Raw genomic sequence first — 20,376 nt, 5'->3', positions numbered from 1 at the left:
TGGAGGTGCTCCAGAGCCGTGGGGATGTGGCACTGAGGGATGTGGGCAGTGGGCACAGAAGGGTGGGTTGAACTTGGTGATCTTTTCTAGCCCTAACGATTCTGTGATTGCACGCAGTCATTTTGCAGCCCAATTTGCACCTCACCACCTGGTTAGCCCCGTGTTTGTAATGTCTCTCATCCTGTCTGACAGGCCCAAGAAGCTGACCCTGAAAGGTTACAAGCCATACTGGTGCACGTTCAAAGATACCTCTATCTCCTGCTACAAAAGCAAAGAGGAAGCCAATGGGACTCCTGCCCACCAGATGAACTTGAGAGGTAGGAGCAGCATTCACACACTTGTGTGGTATTCCAATGATCATCTGCCACCGCAACACCTGGCTTTTCCACCTGTGTTCCTAGCACGCCATCCTGGGTGTGGACAAATGTGTGTAAAGGAGAAAATGGCTGGGCTGGTAGCATGGTGTGTGCTGAGATGTCTACCACACGGCCCACGACCCCATTAGGTGCTGCCAGCTCCCCAGTAGCATATCTGTTTGCCACTCACCCCTCAGGCTGACCCATTGTTTGGCTGCAGAGCGAAGCCAGGCAGGTTCTTGCAATCCCAAGGAGCCTGGAGGAGAGAAGGCTCCAAGGAGACCTCACTGCAGCCAGGCTGGATGGGGCCCTGGGCAGCCCGATCTGGTGGGGGGTGGACAGCCCATGGCAGGGCGTGGAACTGGATGGGCTTTAAGGTCCCTCCCAACCCAAACTGTTCTGTGATTATGAGATGCTGTGATTCTGTGACCTTGGCCATCGCCATTCACCACCCCATGTTGGCACGGTGGCTCGTAGCACTTCTTGAACACCCAAAGTGGGATGCTCATAGCACTAGACATTGCAGTGCACCCACACAGAATAGCATGTGGGTGTTCAGGACATGGCCAGCCACATTTTCCTGCACTGCCATGATAACTTGGGATTCAAGTGGTGTTTACCATTGGATCAGCTCTCAAGGCCGAGGTGTGGGAGGTGAGTCCTGGGGGAACCTGTTAGCTTCAGCCTCTGCTTTTGGGCCAGGTCCTCCATTTTCCTTGCACTGGGAAGAGGAGCTGTGTGCCACAGGCTGTGTCCCTGTCATGCTGTCCCATTGGAGATGCACTGTGAGATCTGTGATTTGGCAGCACCTTGCTGGAGTGCTTTGCCTTTTCTTGTCCGTTCCTTGTCTTCTCCTTGTCAGAGTGTCCTTCTGAACAATGGCTCTCATTGCAGGATGTGAAGTCACCCCCGACGTGAACATCTCCGGTCAGAAGTTTAACATCAAGCTTCTGATCCCCGTTGCAGAGGGAATGAATGAAATCTGGCTGCGCTGTGACAATGTAAGTCTGTCACCTCACCCATGTGGGTGACAACACCCATCTCCTCTGCTCGGGTCCATCCCTTGCCCACTGCCTGGTTTCTGTCCAGCTGTGCATGCAGGAGGGCTGCTGGGTGGTTCATTGTGGTGGGCTGGTACCCTGTGCCCAGCTGACAGGCCATGGTCTCACTGTGCCATAGGAGAGGCAGTACGCCAGCTGGATGGCCGCCTGCCGCCTCGCCTCCAAGGGCAAGACGATGGCGGACAGCTCGTACAGCATGGAGGTGCAGAACATCCTCTCCTTCCTGAAGATGCAACACCTCAACCCGGACCCGCAGCTGATCCCGGAGCAGATCACAACAGACATCAACCCCGAGTGCCTGGTGTCCCCGCGCTACCTGAAGAAGTACAAGAACAAGCAGGTAGGGCCGGCCGCGGGGCTGTGGGGTGGTGTGATGGGGTGCACCCTACTAAAACACAGCACCCACTGAGATCTGTGCGTCAGGGAATGGCACCCACCACCATAATGACACTTTGTAGGTTGAGTGCACGTCAGCAGCGGTGTCCGTCCCTCATTTGAGCTGCAGCTCAGCCGTGCAGGATCCCAGTGCTGGCACCAAAGCTTGCACTGAGCTGTGCAGGAGCCCTCAGGATGAGCAGAGCTGCAGTTGCTTGCAGTGCTTTGTGCAGACTTGGCTGTACTGCGGTTTGCATATTTCTCTCTTTGCTTTCCCCCTCCTTCCAAATGCCAGTCCTTGAAACATTGCTTCATTTTACATCGCCATGACTTGTGCTTGAACTCCGTGCTGCATTCAGTCCGTGCATGACAGAGCTGATCTGTTTTGTGATGGAAACAAACGCATGGCTTTCTGAAAGACGTTACACTCCGTTTCAGCAGCAGAAATAAGGAAGGCATTGCTCTGTGGCCCCTCATTGACATGAATGGCTCTGCAGCCCAAGTTCTTGGGCTGCGGCTGCGTTCGACCTCTGCAAGCCAAGAAGAAGGCTGCAACTGAGAGAAGCAGGAAAAATATAACTTTTTATTGGCACAGCACGATGATTTCCTGGCAGCGGAGTTATATTTTATATAGCCCTTATTCTTCTTCTGAATGAGCCTTTATATCCACTTGGATGGTGGAGAGGCTGCATAAATATCCAGCTTTAACATATACAGCCCCTTCCAGGCTCCGGCTCAGTAAAATGGAGGCACCTGGAAAAATAGTAGGATAGAACTGACTTAGTGTGCTGGTGTCCTTGCTGTGGAAATAACCCATCAACCACAGGGCACAGCCCCGTGGGGATGGTGCGCATCAGGATGGGAGACCTGGAGACATAGGGGCAGTTCCAAAGGTGGTTTGCCGGACAGATGGATGGATGGATGGATGGATGGATGGATGGATGGATGGATGGATGGATGGATGCAAGGAGTTTGACTGTGAGGGTCTCCTTGTGCCAGGGCACAAGGAAGAGGATATTCAAAATGGGAGTTGGCATCCAGCTTTGCGAGATGATTTATGGACATGGCAGCCCCAAACTGGTTTAGGTTTGTTTTTCTCCTTGTGCTTTTGCAGCAATGTAGGGTTGGCACGTTGGGTTTGGGGAGCATCAAATCCAAAATGCAAAAGAGAGCTCAGGGGAGACCTCATTGCTCTCCACAGCTCCATGAAAGGAGGTGGTAGTAAGGTGGGTTCAGCCTTTACTCCCAGGTAACAGCAGTAGGATGAGAGGTGATGGTCACAAGGTGCGCCAGGGGAGTTTTCAGGTTAGGTATAAGGAACATTAATTCTCCAAAAGAGCGGTTGGGCAGTGGCACAGCTGCCCAGCAGTGCTGGGCTCACCATCCATGGCGGTGGAGATGTGGCAGTGAGGGATATGGGCAGTGGGCATGGTGGGGTGGGCTGGTGTTGGGGTTGGGAATCTTACTTAGAGATCTTTTCCAGCCTGAGTGATTCTGTGAGTCTATCTCCATCCCTTCTCTGCCTGCCTCAGATAAAAGCAGCTCAAGGCCTTCTCCATACAAATAAATAGAGCTGAGTTTGCACAGAGGCAGGGAGAGGAGTGGGAGAAGGGGATTCTCCAAGCAGAGCCATTCCCACAGAAGTTGGCACCAGGGTTGATCCGGTTCACCTGTCCCTTCCCCACACTTCCCTTCACTTTGGCTGCTTTTCCACCTACAGAGCCATGCATGGGTTTGATGTTTGTTTGGTTTGTTGTTTTGGTTTTTTTTTTTGCTTGAACTTTGGTTTGCAGATAATTTGCACTTTTTCTTTGCTTTGTTGCCATATTTCTGATTGCTTTTTTTTTTTCTTTCTGCCTCCTTTTCTTTTGTTTTCTTTTCGCCTTGCCATCTACAGCCAGGCTATGTAAGAGACTTGGTAAGTGACAGCGACCATCCAGCTAAGCCGGAAAACAAACCCCACTAAAATAGTTTAGAACCCCTTTGGTTTTGAGAGCAGCGATGGAAGCACTAACACAGCCCATCCTCCCTGAGAAACTCTAGCCCTATTTGTTTTTTTGTAATGGTCCCCGGTGATTTATGCTGCAAAAGTGGAAACCCTACACCAGAAATCTGCCCTGCTGCTTGCTCACATCCTGCGTCTGCGATGAAATGAGCCCTAGTGCCCCCTGCCTTCAGGCAGGTTGGAGCTGGATTTGCTTTGTGTGTTGGGAGATGTTAAGCAAAAGCAGCTCTGTCAGCTGGGCTCACAGTCATTGAGCAAAAAATAGAAGTACATCCTGGGGGGCAGAAATCACCATTTCTTTGCATTGCTGACCTATACTGTTCCCAATGGGGTGAGCGCGGTGCCGGGAGGGCTGCTGTGGGCCCAGTGCCTGATGCTGATGTCTCGCTGCACAGCTCACGGCGCGGATCCTGGAGGCCCACCAGAACGTGGCCCAGATGAGCCTCATCGAGGCGAAGATGCGCTTCATCCAAGCTTGGCAGTCACTGCCTGAATTCGGCATCACACACTTCATTGCCAGGTCAGTGGGCGTGTGGAGCCGGGTGAGAGCATGGGGCCATGTCGTGTAGGCTGTGTTATACTGGGATTGCTGGGACTGGGATTGGCATCCTTGGGTTGAGTTAGCTGCTGAATATAACATGTTACCCTATAGTTCCTAATCCCTCACTGTGCTGTAGGTTCCAGGGGGGGAAGAAGGAGGAGCTGATCGGCATCGCCTACAACCGGCTCATCCGCATGGATGCCAGCACAGGTGATGCCATCAAAACGTGGCGGTTCAGCAACATGAAGCAGTGGAACGTGAACTGGGAGATCAAAATGGTGAGTGGGCAGAGCCCAGGTGTGCGCCATGCACAGGTGTGCGCCATGCACAGGTGTGCATCATGTCCAGATGTGCACACTGCAGTCTCAGTGCCATCTGATCATTATTTCACATGTATAGGCTTCTTCCCCACATTCGTTGCATGGGAAAGGCATTGCTTTCTCTTTCTCTGGGCAGCCTGGTCTGGTGGTTGGTGACCCTGCACATAGCAGAGAGTTGAAACTGGAAAAGCACTGTGGGCCTTTGCAACCCAGGCCGTTCTGTGATTCAGTAATTCTTGAGTTAACTCTTGAAATGTTAAGAGGTTTTGTTTCTCCTTCCCAAAGTGCCTACATTGGGTCTTAAGGCAGCAAGCAGCTCAGTGCCATTCACCTACTCCCACTGTGTGGAATGGGCAACAGAATGAGAAAAAGTAAACAGCCATGGGTTGACATAAAGGCATTTTAGTAAGACAGAAAAGGAAGAGACAATAATGGTAATGGCAATAAAATATGTATCTGTATTTACAAAACAAGTGCTGCACAATGCAGTTGCTCACCACCAACTGACCGATGCCTCCATCCTTTTTGGGGATCCATATCAAAATGCATTTTCTCTGTGGCACAGCTTGGCTGCCCACTAACTAATTTGTGGATGCTTCTGTGTGGAGCGAGGAGTTGGATTCAGTGACCCCTGTGGTGTCAGTGGGATGTGTGGAGATGTGGCCCTGGGGCATAGCTAGTGGGCATGGTGGCATGGGTTGGGTTGGGTTGGGTTGGGTTGGGTTGGGCTGGGTTGAGTTGGATTGAGTTGGGTTGAGTTGATTGGGTTGGGTTGAGTTGAGTTGGACTTAGTTGGGTTGGGTTGAGTTGGTTGAATTGGGTTGGGTTGGGTTGGGTTGGGTTGGGTTGAATTGGGTTGGGTTGAGTTGGGTTGAGTTGAGTTGGGTTGAGTTGGGTTGGAGATCTTGGGGGTCTTTTCCAACCATGATGATGCAGTGATTCTAATCGATGATGAAACGCTGCCCTCCCCCATGCCATAGGTGACAGTGGAGTTTGCCGACGACGTGCGGGTGTCCTTCATCTGCACAGAGGTGGATTGCAAAGTGGTGCACGAGTTCATTGGTGGTTACATCTTCCTGTCGACGCGAGCGAAGGACCAGAACGAGAGCTTGGATGAGGAGATGTTCTACAAACTGACCAGCGGCTGGGTGTGAGCCCCATGTACTGTAAGCCAAGAGGAAACCCCGTGGCCGTATTAATATTTAACTTTAAGAAGCTGTTATTTGAAATATGCTGCTTAATAAAGTAAGCTTGAAATGTATCTTTTTTTTTTTTTAAATCATGAACGTTTTTGCATTACCAGACCAGTTAATCTGTGTGCACTAATGAGCACTTCTGTTAATTTGCTATAATGAGACCGTGCCTGGGCCAGGTGATGCTGCCTGCAGCCTTACTCCAGAACATGCCTGCAGCTGGGATAGGATTTGACTTAAAGAGCCAGATTTCCAAGAGAACTCTAAGCCATCTTCTTTAAAAGCCATCCGGGGCTTAACCGATATGAAGTCTATTTATCATGTTTAATGCATGAGTGTTTTATTTCCTTTTTTTTGTTGTTGTTTTCTCATCGCATTTTTTTTTATTATTGTTATTCTGTACATTTGACCTGTTTGGAAGTTGTCCTCCCCATATGTAGAGCTCCAGTCTCCTTTCACACTACATGCACCTGGACTGCTACGGGTGCCTGATGTTCTTTTGAAGATTTGTGGCCTTAAAGATGACCTCCTGTTAGTCCGTTATAGCTTGGATTTATTTGTTAACTTTCCTTTTTTGATAACCATCTATATTGTCTTTTTTGTTTAAGTTTGTTTTCACACCGTATTGCGTTAGGACACTTTTAGTATTCACCAGCATAGTCCACCGTTCCGCCTATGATATGCAAAGGTTTTCATTACAATATGAAGTAAAGGTCTATGAAGTATAGGTTTTGTGTAACTAATGTAAAAACACAAATTTTATAAAACTGTACAGTTTTTTTAACTAGTCTCACAAGCCAGCTAGAATATTGCATAGATATCCGCCTTAACTTTAGTGTGCCTGTAAGAAAGAAGGGGATTAACCTAGGGAAAACAAAAATGCAGCCAAAAATAAAAGCCAATTTCAGCTCAGTTTTTATCTCAGTTAAGCAGGAGCTGGGCTGGGAGCCCCAACCTGGGGGCGATGGGTGCAGCTCCCATCCCACACCCGGGGCAGCGCCAGCAGCCACCACATCTCCTGCTGCAAGGAGTTAAGCAGTGTTGTGTTCCCCCGGTCTGTGGTTTCAAGACAATGTATAAATGCATTTTATTTTAAATAAAAGTCAAATCTTTTATTTAACGGCTGCCGTCGATGAGTGTTGTGGTCGTGCTGCGCCCTGAGCCCTTCTCCCTTCCCTGCAGCTCCTGTGATGCTGGCACTGCGGGTGGTGCTGGGTGTGCTGGGCTCCATCCCTGGAGGTGCCCCAGGGGGGGCACCCGGCCCATGGCAGGGTAGGCTGGAAGGTCCCTCCCCACCCAGCCCCTGTGTGATTGCATGATTCAGCAGGTCTGCCCCGAGCTGAGCCCAGCCTCACATCGGTGGTTTTGGACGTCTTGGCATGAAGGCCCAGGGGAGCCGTGGTGCAGAGGCACCCAAGCACAGTTCTCACCATGACACCCGTGCTGAACAGCGATGCCGGGATTTCCTGTGCTGGCACAGTGAGATCTGATTGTGGTCAGCTTTTCTGGGGCCCACAAAGGAGAAAAGCCAATCAAAAGCCACAAAGAGAAACCCATTGCGTGGGCGCCTGCAGCCCTTGGCCATGACTCAACCTCAGGCACCAGAAAGCACAGCCTGCTTTGGGGAAGTAAATCGCCACCAACTCTTTTCCATTGCTCTTCACGTGGACGGACGGCGGGGCTGCAGAAAGTGCAGTGCAAACAAACCAAGCAGCAGAAGGGCATGAAAACGGGGTTTCTCCCTACAGTGCAAAGCCACTTGTCTGAGTCAGGCATCAGCTGAGAGCCCATCAGCATCCATATGGCTTGATGAGACCAAAGTCTTTTAATTCTGTTGACTTTAGGGCAATACAAATGAATGACATGAAGTCACATCAGTGGGGCTGTGCTTGGAACTTACCAGTGGTGGGAATGGGGAAGAGATTAGATGGAAATGGATGGGGATGGGGATGGGGATGGGGATGGGATGGGATGGGATGGGATGGGATGGGATGGGATGGGATGGGATGGGATGGGATGGGATGGGATGGGATGGCATGGGGTCCCTCTCCTGCTCCAGCCCAGCAGCCTACCTTCAGGCTGCTCCATTCCATGCCCATGCTCACATGGTTCAAAACCTTCCTGAAAACCTGTGGCTTTTTTTCTTTGCTTTAAGTACCGTAAAAGCTTTGCATGATTTATGTGTAGCACAGAGGCACTAAAGAGATACAAGATCTATAAATATCTGCCGGATGTTATACATTAAAGGGTCTCCTTGCCCGTGTCTTTTCCCATCAGCTCAGTGCAGTGCTCCCCTGCCTGCTCTCAGGAGCTGCACTTTGTTCCCCTCCCACCCCCCACCATCTGGTTCCATAATGGCCCCATGCAAACCAATGGCAAAACCAATGTTTTCCCAGGGCATCAGCAAAGCAGTGAAACCCCGACCTCCCGCAGGGAGCCTGAACTCACAGTGCTGATGGACGAGGACAAGCTGGGGGTGGGAAAGGCCAATATGAAAAGGATCCCCAAAGCCTACACACCCAATTCCCCTAAGCAACTTTTATCCACGTACGGGCTGGATCAGCGTTTTATCAGATCTGAGCATTTGGACTTTATGGGTTCCTTTTTTTAGCTGGACACGGGAGCAGAAAATATCGTCCTAGAATCCAACAGATGTGGAAAGGCTGATTTTGTCTTCTTGAAGTGACTCAGATACACAAAGACCCGTCAGACCATCCAGAAACCTTTGCTTTGGACTCCAGGTAAAGGACAGGCTTTGAATCAGAGCCAGCAGAACCTTCCCATCTGTCACGGGGGGGTTGGAGCCCTGTGGCCCCATAGCTCTAAAACACCCCTTTCTTAGAACAGCAGTAGCACATCCCTACCTCTCCTAGGCCACAAAGCACAGCCCCAGATCACTGCCCTGCACTCAGCACGATGCTCACGGCTCCCAGTGAAGCACTGGGGCTGCTGCTGCTGGGAATCCCCCATCTGGAGGGCTCCCACTGCCCCCCACCAAGCCAGGAAAGCAGCAGCTTCAGCAAATAATTTGCTCTGGGGTTTTTTTCTTTCCTCTTCTGGCATTCAATCAGCAGATGGTCAGACCTAATGAGCGAGCTGTGGTTTGATTTCCTGCCTGGGAAAGGGGGCGTAAAATAAATGAGTATCTGGGTCACAGATTTGACTCACAGCGGCGTCCAGGCTGGGAACCGCTCCTTTGTCCCTTGCCTGAGGACAGACAGAGGGGACCCGGGGGAATTCCTTGCTCTGAGCAGATTTACACCAGAGCACAACCACAGAGCTGCTGTTTGCTCTCAGTCGACGTGGGGAAGGAGGCAATAGCACCAGGTCTGGGGATGTGTTTGCTCTGAGATGAACATGAACCATGCAGGAGATGATGCCCTGTGCTGGTGTTCTGGCTGCAGAGGGACCCATATACAGCATCAATCCATGGAGAAAACATCTCGGGTGTTTTCCAAGCTCTGGATTCCAATGGCAAACAGCTGCAGGGACCAGGCTGACTGCTTTATCTCCTGAATGTTTTCCCCTTCCCAGAAACAGAAGGAGCAGATGGGAACAAGCCTGAAACCAAAGGGAAGGGACATTGGGAGGAGACATTGGGAGGGAGAGCAGGGAAGAACCTTCAAAAGCATCCAAGGGCTGGATCCCGGGAGAGACTGTGGGAGAAGGGGCAAGGCGTGAGCTCTGGGCACCCACCCCCATGGCAAGCTTCTGCCCACAGAGCCTGGAGGATCCTATTGTGATTTTCACATTGTTTTTATGCAGTTACAAAATGCAGCATTGCCCATCCTCCCCTCCCAGCCCAGTCCCGGTGTTCCTCTCCCAAACCCAGAGCAATCCATGATATCCCCTGCACGTCTGCAGCCCATGAACTCACGCAGCCAGGCCAACCCAGCCCCTTCATGGCTCCACTAATTAATCCCAAGCTCAAAAATAGCCCTGCAGGATTTCCTGCCTCCCCTCCTGACAAAGCACAAGGTAGGAGGAAGGGGAGAAGCTCGTAAAGCAGGAACAAGGACAGTTGCTCGGCGCAGTCCACTGCCCTGCCCTGCTGCCATTTAATATGAGCAGTATCTGTCCTGCATTATGCCATGAGCTGTCCCCATCCTTCCTGTCTCGTGCCCAGGACAAGCTGGGCTTCATTAAGTTCATTACATTCCTGGAAAACCTGTCACATGGTTTAGTGTGTTTGGGTGATGGGCTGATGGTTGGACCAGATAATCTTAGTGGTCTTTTCCAACTTTGATTATTCTAAGATTCAATGAAAAGCCGACCTGGGGGTACTGCAGGACTTTCATGCCTCTTTTTTCTCCAAAGGCAGATCCATCTGCTGTCGTATCAGAGACTGCAAGAGCTGGAAATAACTTTGCATCTTGCCTAGAACCAGTAAAGACTGGAGCCAGGCTTGATATGGAGCCACGTAATGTCCCTGCTCCATGTAATGGGTAAAAGAGTCCTCCAGGGGAAAATATGGGACATTTCTGCTGAAGAAACTTAGGAGTGGATGGATGAGTGAATAGAAAGGTGGATGGATGGATGGATGGATGGATGGATGGATGGATGGATGGATGGATGGATGAATGGAGGGATGGATGGTGAATGGATTAGACATTCAGCTACCATGAGCTCTGATACCCTTCCTCAGCCCTCACTGGTTGCCATCAGCTTCTATTGGTGTCTGGTGAGCACAGAGACCCAGCAAATGATGGGGAGAACTTCACTGCAGGCTGAGGATGTGGGGGCACCACAAAGGAGACTGCAGCAGATCGCATGAGCTCAGCCCAAAGAGGGCATGTGGCTGGGGGGTTCTTTGGCTGCCGTCCCTCTAAATAAACCCTGAATCAGGAAAATGGGTGGAAATCAACAAGCAGTAAAAAATAAAAATAAAAGTGAGAATAAAAACTGAAAACCACGGGCACAGTGAGCCTCCCCAAGCCCTGTGCACAGGACAAATCCTCACAGTGCAGCTGATCCCCCCACTGCAGGTTTGCTGTGTGCAGCTGGGAGCAACCAAAGGTGTTTTCTCCTCCTGACCTTCCCAGGCTCTCATATCTGCCAGCCATTCCCCTTTGGCCTTGCTTCCCCAGGCCAGTCCTGGTGCCCTGATCCAACCCATGCAGCCAACTCTGGGCACGGACAGCAGCCACCATTTGTTTTCTTTCTATGACCTTGAAAATCAGAGACCAGAGGAACATTGGCTTCTGTTTTAACAACCAGCTCTTATCATTGTTCGCACAGTGCAACCCAGGTGGAAGATAAAGCATTTCCACTGCGATGGACAAACAGAGGTGGAGCTTAACAAATGGCAGAGCTGTGCCCTGACCATGAGGGGTGTAGGGGGGCAGAGCAATTGGGGGAAACTGATGGGCAAACACTGATACTCGGATTTAACCACAGTCATACAAACAGGACTGCCAGGAAACAGAGCGGTCCTTAACTCCTCCACTGATGTGATCATGGGTGAGACAACACAGGCACTAGGCAATGCCATCGTGGCTATATAACATCATGTTGGGTGGAAGGGTAGAAGGGAAAAGCTCTAAATAATAGTAAATAACTCCCTAATCCATCCTGAGAAATCAGCTTCTCGAATCCACACCAGCTCAGGGCTCTTTCTTTAGGAACAGCAGTGCTGGGGAGCTGTATGAGCTCAAACCCATGTTGGACCCCACGTGTCTGACCCAGAAGCCATCCCCCTCTCTGGGGCATTTTGAGGTCTGAGCTGGGATATTTTGAGAACCGATGAATGGCGACGCTGTTGGGATCAGGTGGAAGAAAGCCATTTTCCTGGGCCACGGTCAGAAAGAGCAGAAAACATGAAGGAAGCAGATACATGCTCCTATCAGCCTCCACTGCAAGCGACATCCTCTGAAAGCAATGCCCGGGGCAGGGGGTGCCGCACACCTGTGCTCCCTGACACTTCCCTTTCCCCTGCTGTTAAATGAGACTTGGCTTCTTGGCTAAAGATTGGATCATTATTTCCAGCGAGGCAGACACGTTCCAGATGCATTTCTCCTTCCATAACTGCACTAATGTTATCATAAGCCCTGAAGAAATACCATTTCCCAAGTTCCAGGCGGCCATCTGGATCGCAGCAGAGCCTTGCGGAGGACTGCCAGGTTTCCCTTACGACTGCATACATTTCTAGCAGGTATTCAGCTTATCGCCATCCATCTGGGGAGATGGAGCAGCACCTCCCTGTCCTCTGGCAGGCAGTTCAAACTGGAGGCTCTGGGCTCTTGGTGAGATGCAGAGCCCAGAGTGTTTTACGCAGCACTTCTGCAGGCGTTATTTGCACCGCTCGGGGTGGATCTGTGGGTGGATCTCACTTGATCTATGAGAGCAAAAAGCAGCAGAGAGGTCGGTCCCGAGGCACGTTGAGCCCTCAGCGTGTTTCCAAAACAGAATGTAAACAATTCTATTGTGGCGAGGATTTATTCGTTCTTACTGCCTTGTGTCATACGGCAAAATGAAAGGAGGGTGCTTTTCCTCTGCTCGTAAAGCAGGGCGTGTTCCAGACTCAGACACTTACATCAAGCAACTGCGTGGCTCCATTCCCATCTTTCTGACTGCCCTGAGCTCACGGATCTGCAGATTTCCCTGCCTTTAACCTCCCTGCAGGCGTGGAGCAGCCAGAGGACATCGCTTGGCTGCTTCGCTTTGCTTTTCCTCTGAAACAAAAAGCGTCACAGCGGACGAGGCGGAGATGAACGCATCGGTGACACAAGTGGAAATGTGTTGTTTCAACTTTCCCCTTGCTTTCCAGCAATGCAATCCTGGCTGTGGCAGCACCGTGGGGATTTATCTGCTGGCTGCTGTGAATCCTCACTGACCCAAATCGTTCAACCTTTGGAAAGGCAGAGGGTGGGACTTGGGCAGAGGCATCCAGGAACAGGGGGGTCATGGGGGGCCTTCAGCCATGTGTGATTTTGCCAGCTGGGCTTTAAGGGCTGTTCTAAACCCTGCTGGAATGGAGCTGGCCTTTCAAGGAGCCACGGCTCAGTTTAAACCCCTGTGCCTCCATCGGGGCGGGTTTAATCACACACTGCTTGTAAGCACAAACAGGGTCCATTCCCCCCTGTCTGCAGCCTGGCAAATCCACCTTCCTTTGCTTGTTCCAACCACAAATGGCTTTCAGCCCCGCAGGTTTTACATGCAGAGCATTTCCCTGCTCTGCTGCTATGAAACACACAGGCTGAAATGTTTGTCCTCGAGCCACACTTCAGTCCATCCACATGGCTGTAAATAGGGCAGGGCTGTTCTCCAGGAGCAATAAAGCAGCAGCTTTACACAGGCGGAGGGCTTCATTTCCCCATTCAGACGGAGTCACCCCATGGGAGATGGAGCAGCCCCGCGGTTACACCGCAGTACAAGTCATCGGCCTCGGGCTCTGAACACAGTGTGCCCCGGTGGCGCAGTGGTTAAGGACGCCACTGTGCAACCCTGTAGACCCAGGTTCGAATCCCCCTGTGGCACAAGTGGTCGAAGTGCCGCTGTGCTACATGAGGCTCCATTGAATCCCGGGGGTTGGACTCGGTGATTTCTAACCCGCACAGACTGTGACACTGTGATACGTGTAACCAATCCGAACCCCGCGGTGTCGCTGTGTTACCGGCTGTACCAGCACAAACACACCCCACACACCGCCGCCATCTTGCGCGCCTCCATGGGGCGTCACCTCAGACCAAGGGCAGGGGACGTGGCCTCGCCGCTCTCCACCAATCAGGGAGCCTAAAGGTAGAGAGAGGCGGCCGGCGCGCCCGGCGATTGGCTGGATCGTGGCGTGCGTGCTCGTTAGGCCCCGCCTCCTGCCACGTCCGTGCGGCGCCTGCGTCAGAGCCGGTTCGAGCGGCACCGCGGCCTCGTGTGGAGTGAGGGTGAGTGCGGGGACAGCGGGACGGGGGGTCCATAGGGGGTCTGTGGGGAGCGAGGCCGGGCTCGGGTCCGGTCCGGCAGGTGCTGCCCGGGCTCACGGTGTGCGGTTGAGGGGCCCTGCGTGGTGGCGGCGGGGTGAGGCCTCCAGCTCCACACCGTGCTGTACCTCACCTCACCCTGTACCTCACCTCACCCTCAGCTCCGCTCCGTGCTGTGTCCAGCCATAGCATGGCCTGGTTGAAAAGCACTTCCCACCCCCCGCTGTGTGCAGGGTCAGGACCCCCAGCCCAGGCTGCCCGCAGCCACATGCCCAGCTAATGAGCAGTGATCCGTGCCGTGCTGTGCTGGTACCACGGATCCCAGCCGCAGCTCCTGCTCCCTGCACTCCCTGCTTCCTTGTCCCCTCAGCTTCCCGCAGCTCTGTAATGATTAACAGCTGTTAGTGGCAGTGATGGGCGCTGAGGTGCTTCTGTACATATGTGACGTCAATGAAACGCTGTTAGTGTGCCTGTGTGCTGCGTGTCACCTGTGTGTGTGTGTGATGACACTGCTTGGGAACGCTCGCTCTTCCTACCCCCATTGTGAACGAATGTGGATGTGACACAGCTGGTTCAGGCTGTTTGTGCACTGAGGGAGCAGTGAAACAACAGCCCTGCTCACACGTTGCTTTGTGTCCCACAGCACCTCTTGCTGCCATGCTGCCCGTAGCAACCGCGATGCCCGACGACACGCCGATGTTTGACCCCAGCATTCTGCATGAGCTCGACTGGAGCGAGAACACGGCCACGTTTTCTCCTTCCATTTCTCCATCAGAGCCAGGAGATGGGCTGGTCATGAGGCCGCTGTGCACGGCTGATGTCAACCGAGGTAGAATCGTGTTGTGTGATCATCGCAAACAAAAGCGGGTGCTGAATTAGGTTATCTGTATTGCTGCGTTAGGATGATGTGTTCTGTCTGCTTTGGGTTATCAGGAAGGAATCTGAGCACTTGGTGCGATGGATGGATCGCTGCTGTGTTGTTTGACCCTCAACATTTGTTCTCCTATCTTAATAACCTTAGAAATAACCTTAAAATTCAAGTATTAAAAATAATGCGCAGTTTCTTATTCAGCACAGTTCTAAGGGCTGCCATGTTCCAGGCTGGATGTGGCTCTAGGCAGCCTGGTCTGGTGGCTGCTGACCCTGCACACAGCAAGGAGTTGGAACCAGATGGTCACTGTGGTCCTCACCCAGCTCATTCTATATGATTCTATATAAGGGGAGGAGTATGTTTGTGCTGTTCCATCTAATATGAAAGTGATGTGAACCAGTGTGATTATGAAGCTTTCACATCTGTAACCTGGCGGGGACTAAAGAAAAGTTGCTGTGAACAAATGGCTTAACATTGCATAAGGTCAGGCTGATGCTTCTCTTGCTTAAGCATCCGTGTCTCTTCTTCTGCACTCAAGCTACAGGTTGCTGATGAGCTGCTCCTTGGCATTGCTCAAGGTGTGAGTTTGATTTTAAGATTACAGTCCAGGTCTGTGATATGCAGAGCACAGGCCTTTACGTACAGCTGAACGAGGTGAACTCAGCAGACAGCCCTGTCAGGTTGCTCTGTGCCATTTGCACATCTCTACCCTGCATTGAGTCTTTTCTCCTCTTCTGTAACAGGCTTTTTCAAGGTCCTGGGTCAGCTGACTGAAACTGGAGTGGTGAGCCCAGAGCAGTTTATCAGTGAGTATATCATCGTGCCTTGGCACTTCATAGAGGCTGCTGAGAACCAGCAGATAGCGATGCTGACAGCAATCTACCTGGCTGTGATGCAGAGGGATTTATTATCTTGGGTCCCCTGAGGCAGATTTTGGCACTCAGCTTTGTATTCAACTGCAGTTGTCCCAAAGGGCAACAGTTTAAACTGTATACCTGCTTTTGAGGCTGAGCTTTTAATGCATGGTGGGAGGGAGCACTGGGTGGTGGCTTCTTTTGGCTGAAGCAGAGGTTTGCCTTTGATTGCAGCTCAGTGACTTTCTCAGCTTGCTTCGCTGCTTTGAGAGGTACGAAAGCTTTCAGGAGGTGCGGCTGCCTTCATTGGCCCCCATCTGCTGAGGAGGGGGGGGGGGGTTCTCCTGGTGGTTAAGGAAAAGGCATTTACTTAATTCTGGACAGCCTGGTCCAGTGCTTGGCAACCCTGCACACTGCAGGGGGGTTGAAACAGGATGATCTTGTGTGGTCCTTCCCAACCCAGGCCATTCTGTGATTCATTCCTGCTTTTCCTGGCTTCTATCTCAGGGTTAATCTGACCGGGGGGCTTTAAGGTCCTGGTGTCTCGGGCGCACACCTTGTGATCCTGAATTCTGCACTGATCTGCATTCGGAATTCAGCAAATTAATCCGAAACTAAGAGTGTTCTGTCTGTCTGCTCCCACAGAAACCTTTGAGCACATGAAGAAATCTGGAGATTATTACGTTACTGTCGTAGAAGATACCAACCTTGGACAGATCGTTGCTACAGCAACGTTGGTGATAGAACACAAGTTCACTCACTCCTGTGCAAAGGTACATCCTCTGGCTGCAGCTACAGAGAGGAAGAAGATTCTGTTTCCAGAACACGCATGTTATTTTTACCTTGGTATTGTGTGATGAAATACCTTGTGCTGAGTCAGATAAGGGCGTCAGTTTGTGGAGGAATTGTGTCTGACAAGGCAGGAGGAAACACAGGCGTGGGACCTAGAGCAGGAGGGAGGGTACACGCTGCTGGTGTGCTGCACTAACACTTGTCTGTGTCTTCACAGAGAGGGAGGATAGAAGACGTAGTAGTAAGCAGGGAGTGCAGAGGAAAGCAGCTCGGCAAACTGTGAGTATTTGTTACCTTTGCAATTCAACACCAGGCAGGGCAGCAAGCCCTCACTGAATGGGCTTCTGCTCCCTAACGTTGGTACACTGATCAGTGCCAGCAGTCGCGTTAACTGCAGTGGTGATGACTGATGTCAGGGCAGGAGCTCTCTGGGAAGAGGAAGGTTTGCAGCTGCCATCCATGTGGCAGGACTGAAGTCCACTGTGAGTTGCTGCTGTCTGAAGTGAGCCCATCCCTTGTGCTGCTCTCAGGATGCCACCTGTCCGTCCTTTGCCCTCTGCACACAGTGCAGGATCTTGGAGCAGGATTTTGGTTCTGTGGAGCAGAACCAAAACCATCAGTGAGGGATTTCAGAACTGACTGTGATGTAGGTGGGTCTGCCAAGTATTTCCAGTGGGAAAATCAACAGATAAATGGAACACAGCTTTCTGCAGCAGGACCACTAAACATACTGGAATGGTTTGAAACTGAGACAGGGGATGTTTGGGTTGGATCTTAGGAGGAAGTTTGTTCACCCAGAGGGTGGTGACGCACTGGAACAGGTTGCCCAAGGAGGCTGTGGATGCCCCATCCCTGCAGGCATTCAAGGCCAGGCTGGATGTGGCTCTGGGCAGCCTGGGCTGCTGGTTGGTGACCCTGCACACAGCAGGGGGTTGGAGCTGGATGAGCACTGTGGGCTTTAAAAAGCATTTTCTGTTGCTATCTTTTAGTGAATTAAATGTTGGTCAACCCCATGTTCAGGGCCATCCCACGTAACTGCTGTTTTTTCATCTTTTTCAGACTAATGTCCACTCTTACACTGCTCAGTAAGAGACTGAACTGTTATAAAATCACACTCGAGTGTCTGCCAAAAAACGTGGCCTTCTACAAGAAGTTTGGCTATTTGGTATCTGAAGAAAACTACATGTTTCAGCGGTTCTTTAACTGACAACTTCTAGCACTGTTTTTGTACAGACTGCTGGCGGAGGAGCTCTGGTACATTTTCTTCATGACAAATCTATATAGTTTATTGCTGCAGATATACCGATCCCTATAAATACTGAGCATCAAATGTGTAAAGCCTGCAGAGGAAAGGCACGGTACCGACATGCGAGGAGGGTTCCTGGGGTAGCTCTTAGAACTAATTTTTACTACTGTTCAGTCCAAGTGAAGCTTTTTTTGTTCCAGCTGCGTTACAAAGGACTCCTAAGGGATGGTTTTTAACCAAAGGTCTATATTTTTATCTCAGATTTTTTCTTGCATTGTATTTTTCTAAAGGTTGGCGCTTCTTTTCTTGGTAGCCCAAGTGCAGCTTTGTGGGGTTGTGCTCCTCTCTGTACTTTGCTGGAGGGTGATGTGGTTGGGCACGGCTGCTTCTCGTGTGCAGTTGGCAATACAGGGTGGGAATTTGTTCTGTTCCTACATGAAACCTCCCTGAAGTGCTGTTCATGTTTGTGTACCTGAAGTTTTATAGGCACTGCTTTCCAAAACTGGATTTGTTGCTGTTAAAGTGGCTGGGAGGGGCAGAGGGTTCCTTATGGGCTCTGAAGCCAATATTTTGGAGCCTAAATGGATGCGCAGTTCTCCATGCAGGGACCCTGCACTTTAGCTGATAATTATCTTAAAAACATATTAAGTTATGTTTGTTGACAAACAAACCAGTGGTTTGCAATAGAAACAGGAAGCTGGGATGTCTGACAGGCAGAATGTGCATCATCTTTAGTGGGTTTTCACTAGGACTCAATGGGGCTGTTAATGCCCCTATCTGTAAGAAGGTGCCAAGGCATTCAGCTTCACCCAACACATCTGACCAACATGCTCTACTTGAACTCCTTTGGGCCAGTTCAGCTTTGCTTTTGCCGGTAACCACTTCTACCTTTTGCATTTCAAACCAACCCAGAGATCCCAGATCCACGTCCTGAGGGGCAGCTGCTGGTTGGAAGCATCCCTCTTCTCTAAGATTGGATAAACCATTTTAGCACTTTTGCCCCCAGCGGCAAGCAAACAATACACAAAGCCCTCACTTCAACAGTAGTGTTTTGTGCAAGGAGAGTGACAAATCCTCCATCTGTGAATTAGGGCATTATGAGAAGGGGGGGTGGGGGGGGTTGGCACAGAGCAGCCAGCCTTGTTTGTGAACAGTTAGGCCTTACGGAACATCCTTTCCTTGTGGGGTGGAGAGCTACTTTAAGCTGCGTGTGGGGGGTTCTATTTAATGTCCCTGATGGTACTCCACTCAATCTAGTGTTCCCTTGGTAATGTCTGTTTTATTTATTGATTGTTTTTTTTTAATCTTTGTTTAAGCTGAATAAATTAAGACTGCCAACTCTATCTGCTCTGGTTGTGATGCTGCTGTACCTTAGTTTCTGCTTTTCCATAAACTCAAAGAGTTGAGTCTTCACATTGATTTCAAGTATGGCACCTTTTGAAGTGTGGCATCTGTGGAACAAGTCTTTAGAGCAAGGCATGAAACCTGAGGTGTGCGTCTGCAACAGCTTCATTGCTTACAGATGCAGCCACAGGCTCCAGCAGTGAGAAAATGAGAGCAAGTCCAGCTCTGAGCCCTGTGCATCTCAGGAGCCAGACTGGAGCTTCTCACCCACTTTCTGCTAAGCTCCTGTTTAAGCCCAGGCACTGTTTTCCTGGAGCTGTGTGCACCTGAGGGGGAGCTGGAGCCCCAGGTCTACACTATAGAACATCACCAGATGACCAAGGAGGACTATTTTGCTTCTCACTGTTTTAATCAGTTCTGCTCTTCCACTGGTTTGACGTGGATTATGTGAGCTCCATCTCAGTAGCTCTGGGCTCTCATTAAGAGAGATTAAGAGAAATGATTAGTACAAGTGTGCAGGTGACAATGTACTCAACTTAGATCACTGCAAAACAAATGAGCTTGAGAGCTTGGTTTTGTGGCTGCCCAACACTGTTCTTCTGGGGGGAATCCCACTTTGGCATGGATGAGCCCTCAGCTCTGTACTAGAGATGACAGTCCCAGCCTTGGCAGCCCAACCTTTTGGGAATGGTAGGAGGTACAGAAGATCTGTGCTGTGTGAGGAGAGTTACCATTTAACTGCTGAACTGTCAGGAATCCCTCTGGAGGAAAAGCATGAGAGCTGTAGGGCAGAAATGAGCCTTTTACAAATGAATTGTGAAGCTGGTGCAGGCACTATGCACACCACCAAGCACAACACCAACCCTGTGCAGTAGGGAACGGCTCTGCTAAGTGCTGGCAGGAGCTCCGAGAGGTGATAACAGTCTGGATGGTGGCATACAAATGGCACCGTGGTTTCAGTCAGCTGTAAGAATACATGTAGGCACATGCATTTTAATTTGTCAGTTCACAGGAACTGGAAATTGCCACTATCAGAAGCAGGGGCCATTAAAATACACCGTGGCTTCAGAACTGGTAGAACTTCTTTATCTACAACAGCATAGGCTCAAAAGGAGGGACCAAACATCAGAGAACAAACAGATGGTGTCAGAAATCAAACAGGGAAATGCTTTCCAATAGCCTGGACTTCACCAGCAGCTTCTCTAAGGCTCAAAATTCGCTGTTCCTTAAGCCTTCAGTCCTTGGTTTGTGGTTCTCCACCCACGATATGGCACCTTTAGCTCCTTCCTCCACCCAGCTCCCCCTAAAATGGAAAGGGAGCTCTTGTACCTTAACATCCAGTTGTGGAACACATCGACTTCTGTACTGTGACTGTACCTCTGGACCTGAGGCAGGGAGAAAATCCAGCCTCCAGCAATACCCAAAGGCCCCAGGGAGGGATGCTTGCTGCCAAACGCCACCTCTGGTTTAATCTCAGAAAGCAAATGGTAGTTGAAACACCTGCT

General features: G+C 50.8%; 2 protein-coding genes across 5 annotated transcripts in view; both read left to right on the top strand.

Moving 5' to 3' along the window:
* The window catches only part of FERMT2 (FERM domain containing kindlin 2), a 34,586-nt gene extending 27,615 nt beyond the window's left edge, over nucleotides 1-6,971 (top strand). For 2 of the 4 annotated variants that reach the window (XM_015865949.3, XM_015865947.3), the window contains 7 exons: nucleotides 193-317; nucleotides 1,251-1,357; nucleotides 1,536-1,757; nucleotides 3,690-3,710; nucleotides 4,193-4,317; nucleotides 4,475-4,616; nucleotides 5,639-6,971. In XM_015865949.3, coding sequence (XP_015721435.3) covers nucleotides 193-317; nucleotides 1,251-1,357; nucleotides 1,536-1,757; nucleotides 3,690-3,710; nucleotides 4,193-4,317; nucleotides 4,475-4,616; nucleotides 5,639-5,812 — 916 coding nt within the window. In that variant the 3' untranslated portion in view covers nucleotides 5,813-6,971. The remainder of the gene's footprint in view (nucleotides 1-192; nucleotides 318-1,250; nucleotides 1,358-1,535; nucleotides 1,758-3,689; nucleotides 3,711-4,192; nucleotides 4,318-4,474; nucleotides 4,617-5,638) is intronic. The other 2 variants (XM_015865950.3, XM_015865948.3) reach the window with 1 other exon arrangement.
* A 6,715-nt stretch (nucleotides 6,972-13,686) lies between these two features.
* Nucleotides 13,687-18,870, top strand: GNPNAT1 (glucosamine-phosphate N-acetyltransferase 1). The gene is made up of 6 exons (XM_015865940.2): nucleotides 13,687-13,728; nucleotides 14,408-14,593; nucleotides 15,379-15,441; nucleotides 16,135-16,262; nucleotides 16,499-16,560; nucleotides 17,341-18,870. The coding sequence occupies exons 2-6, from the start codon at nucleotides 14,422-14,424 to the stop codon at nucleotides 17,486-17,488; spliced, it is 573 nt and encodes a 190-aa protein (XP_015721426.2). The 5' UTR covers nucleotides 13,687-13,728; nucleotides 14,408-14,421; the 3' UTR covers nucleotides 17,489-18,870.
* The last annotated feature ends 1,506 nt before the right edge of the window (nucleotides 18,871-20,376 follow it).

Source organism: Coturnix japonica, chromosome 5 (genome assembly GCF_054131305.1).
Source record: "Coturnix japonica strain WE chromosome 5, WE-NBRP24, whole genome shotgun sequence".
NCBI classification, from domain to species: domain Eukaryota; kingdom Metazoa; phylum Chordata; class Aves; order Galliformes; family Phasianidae; genus Coturnix; species Coturnix japonica.
This window is presented reverse-complemented; position numbering and strand designations above follow the sequence as displayed.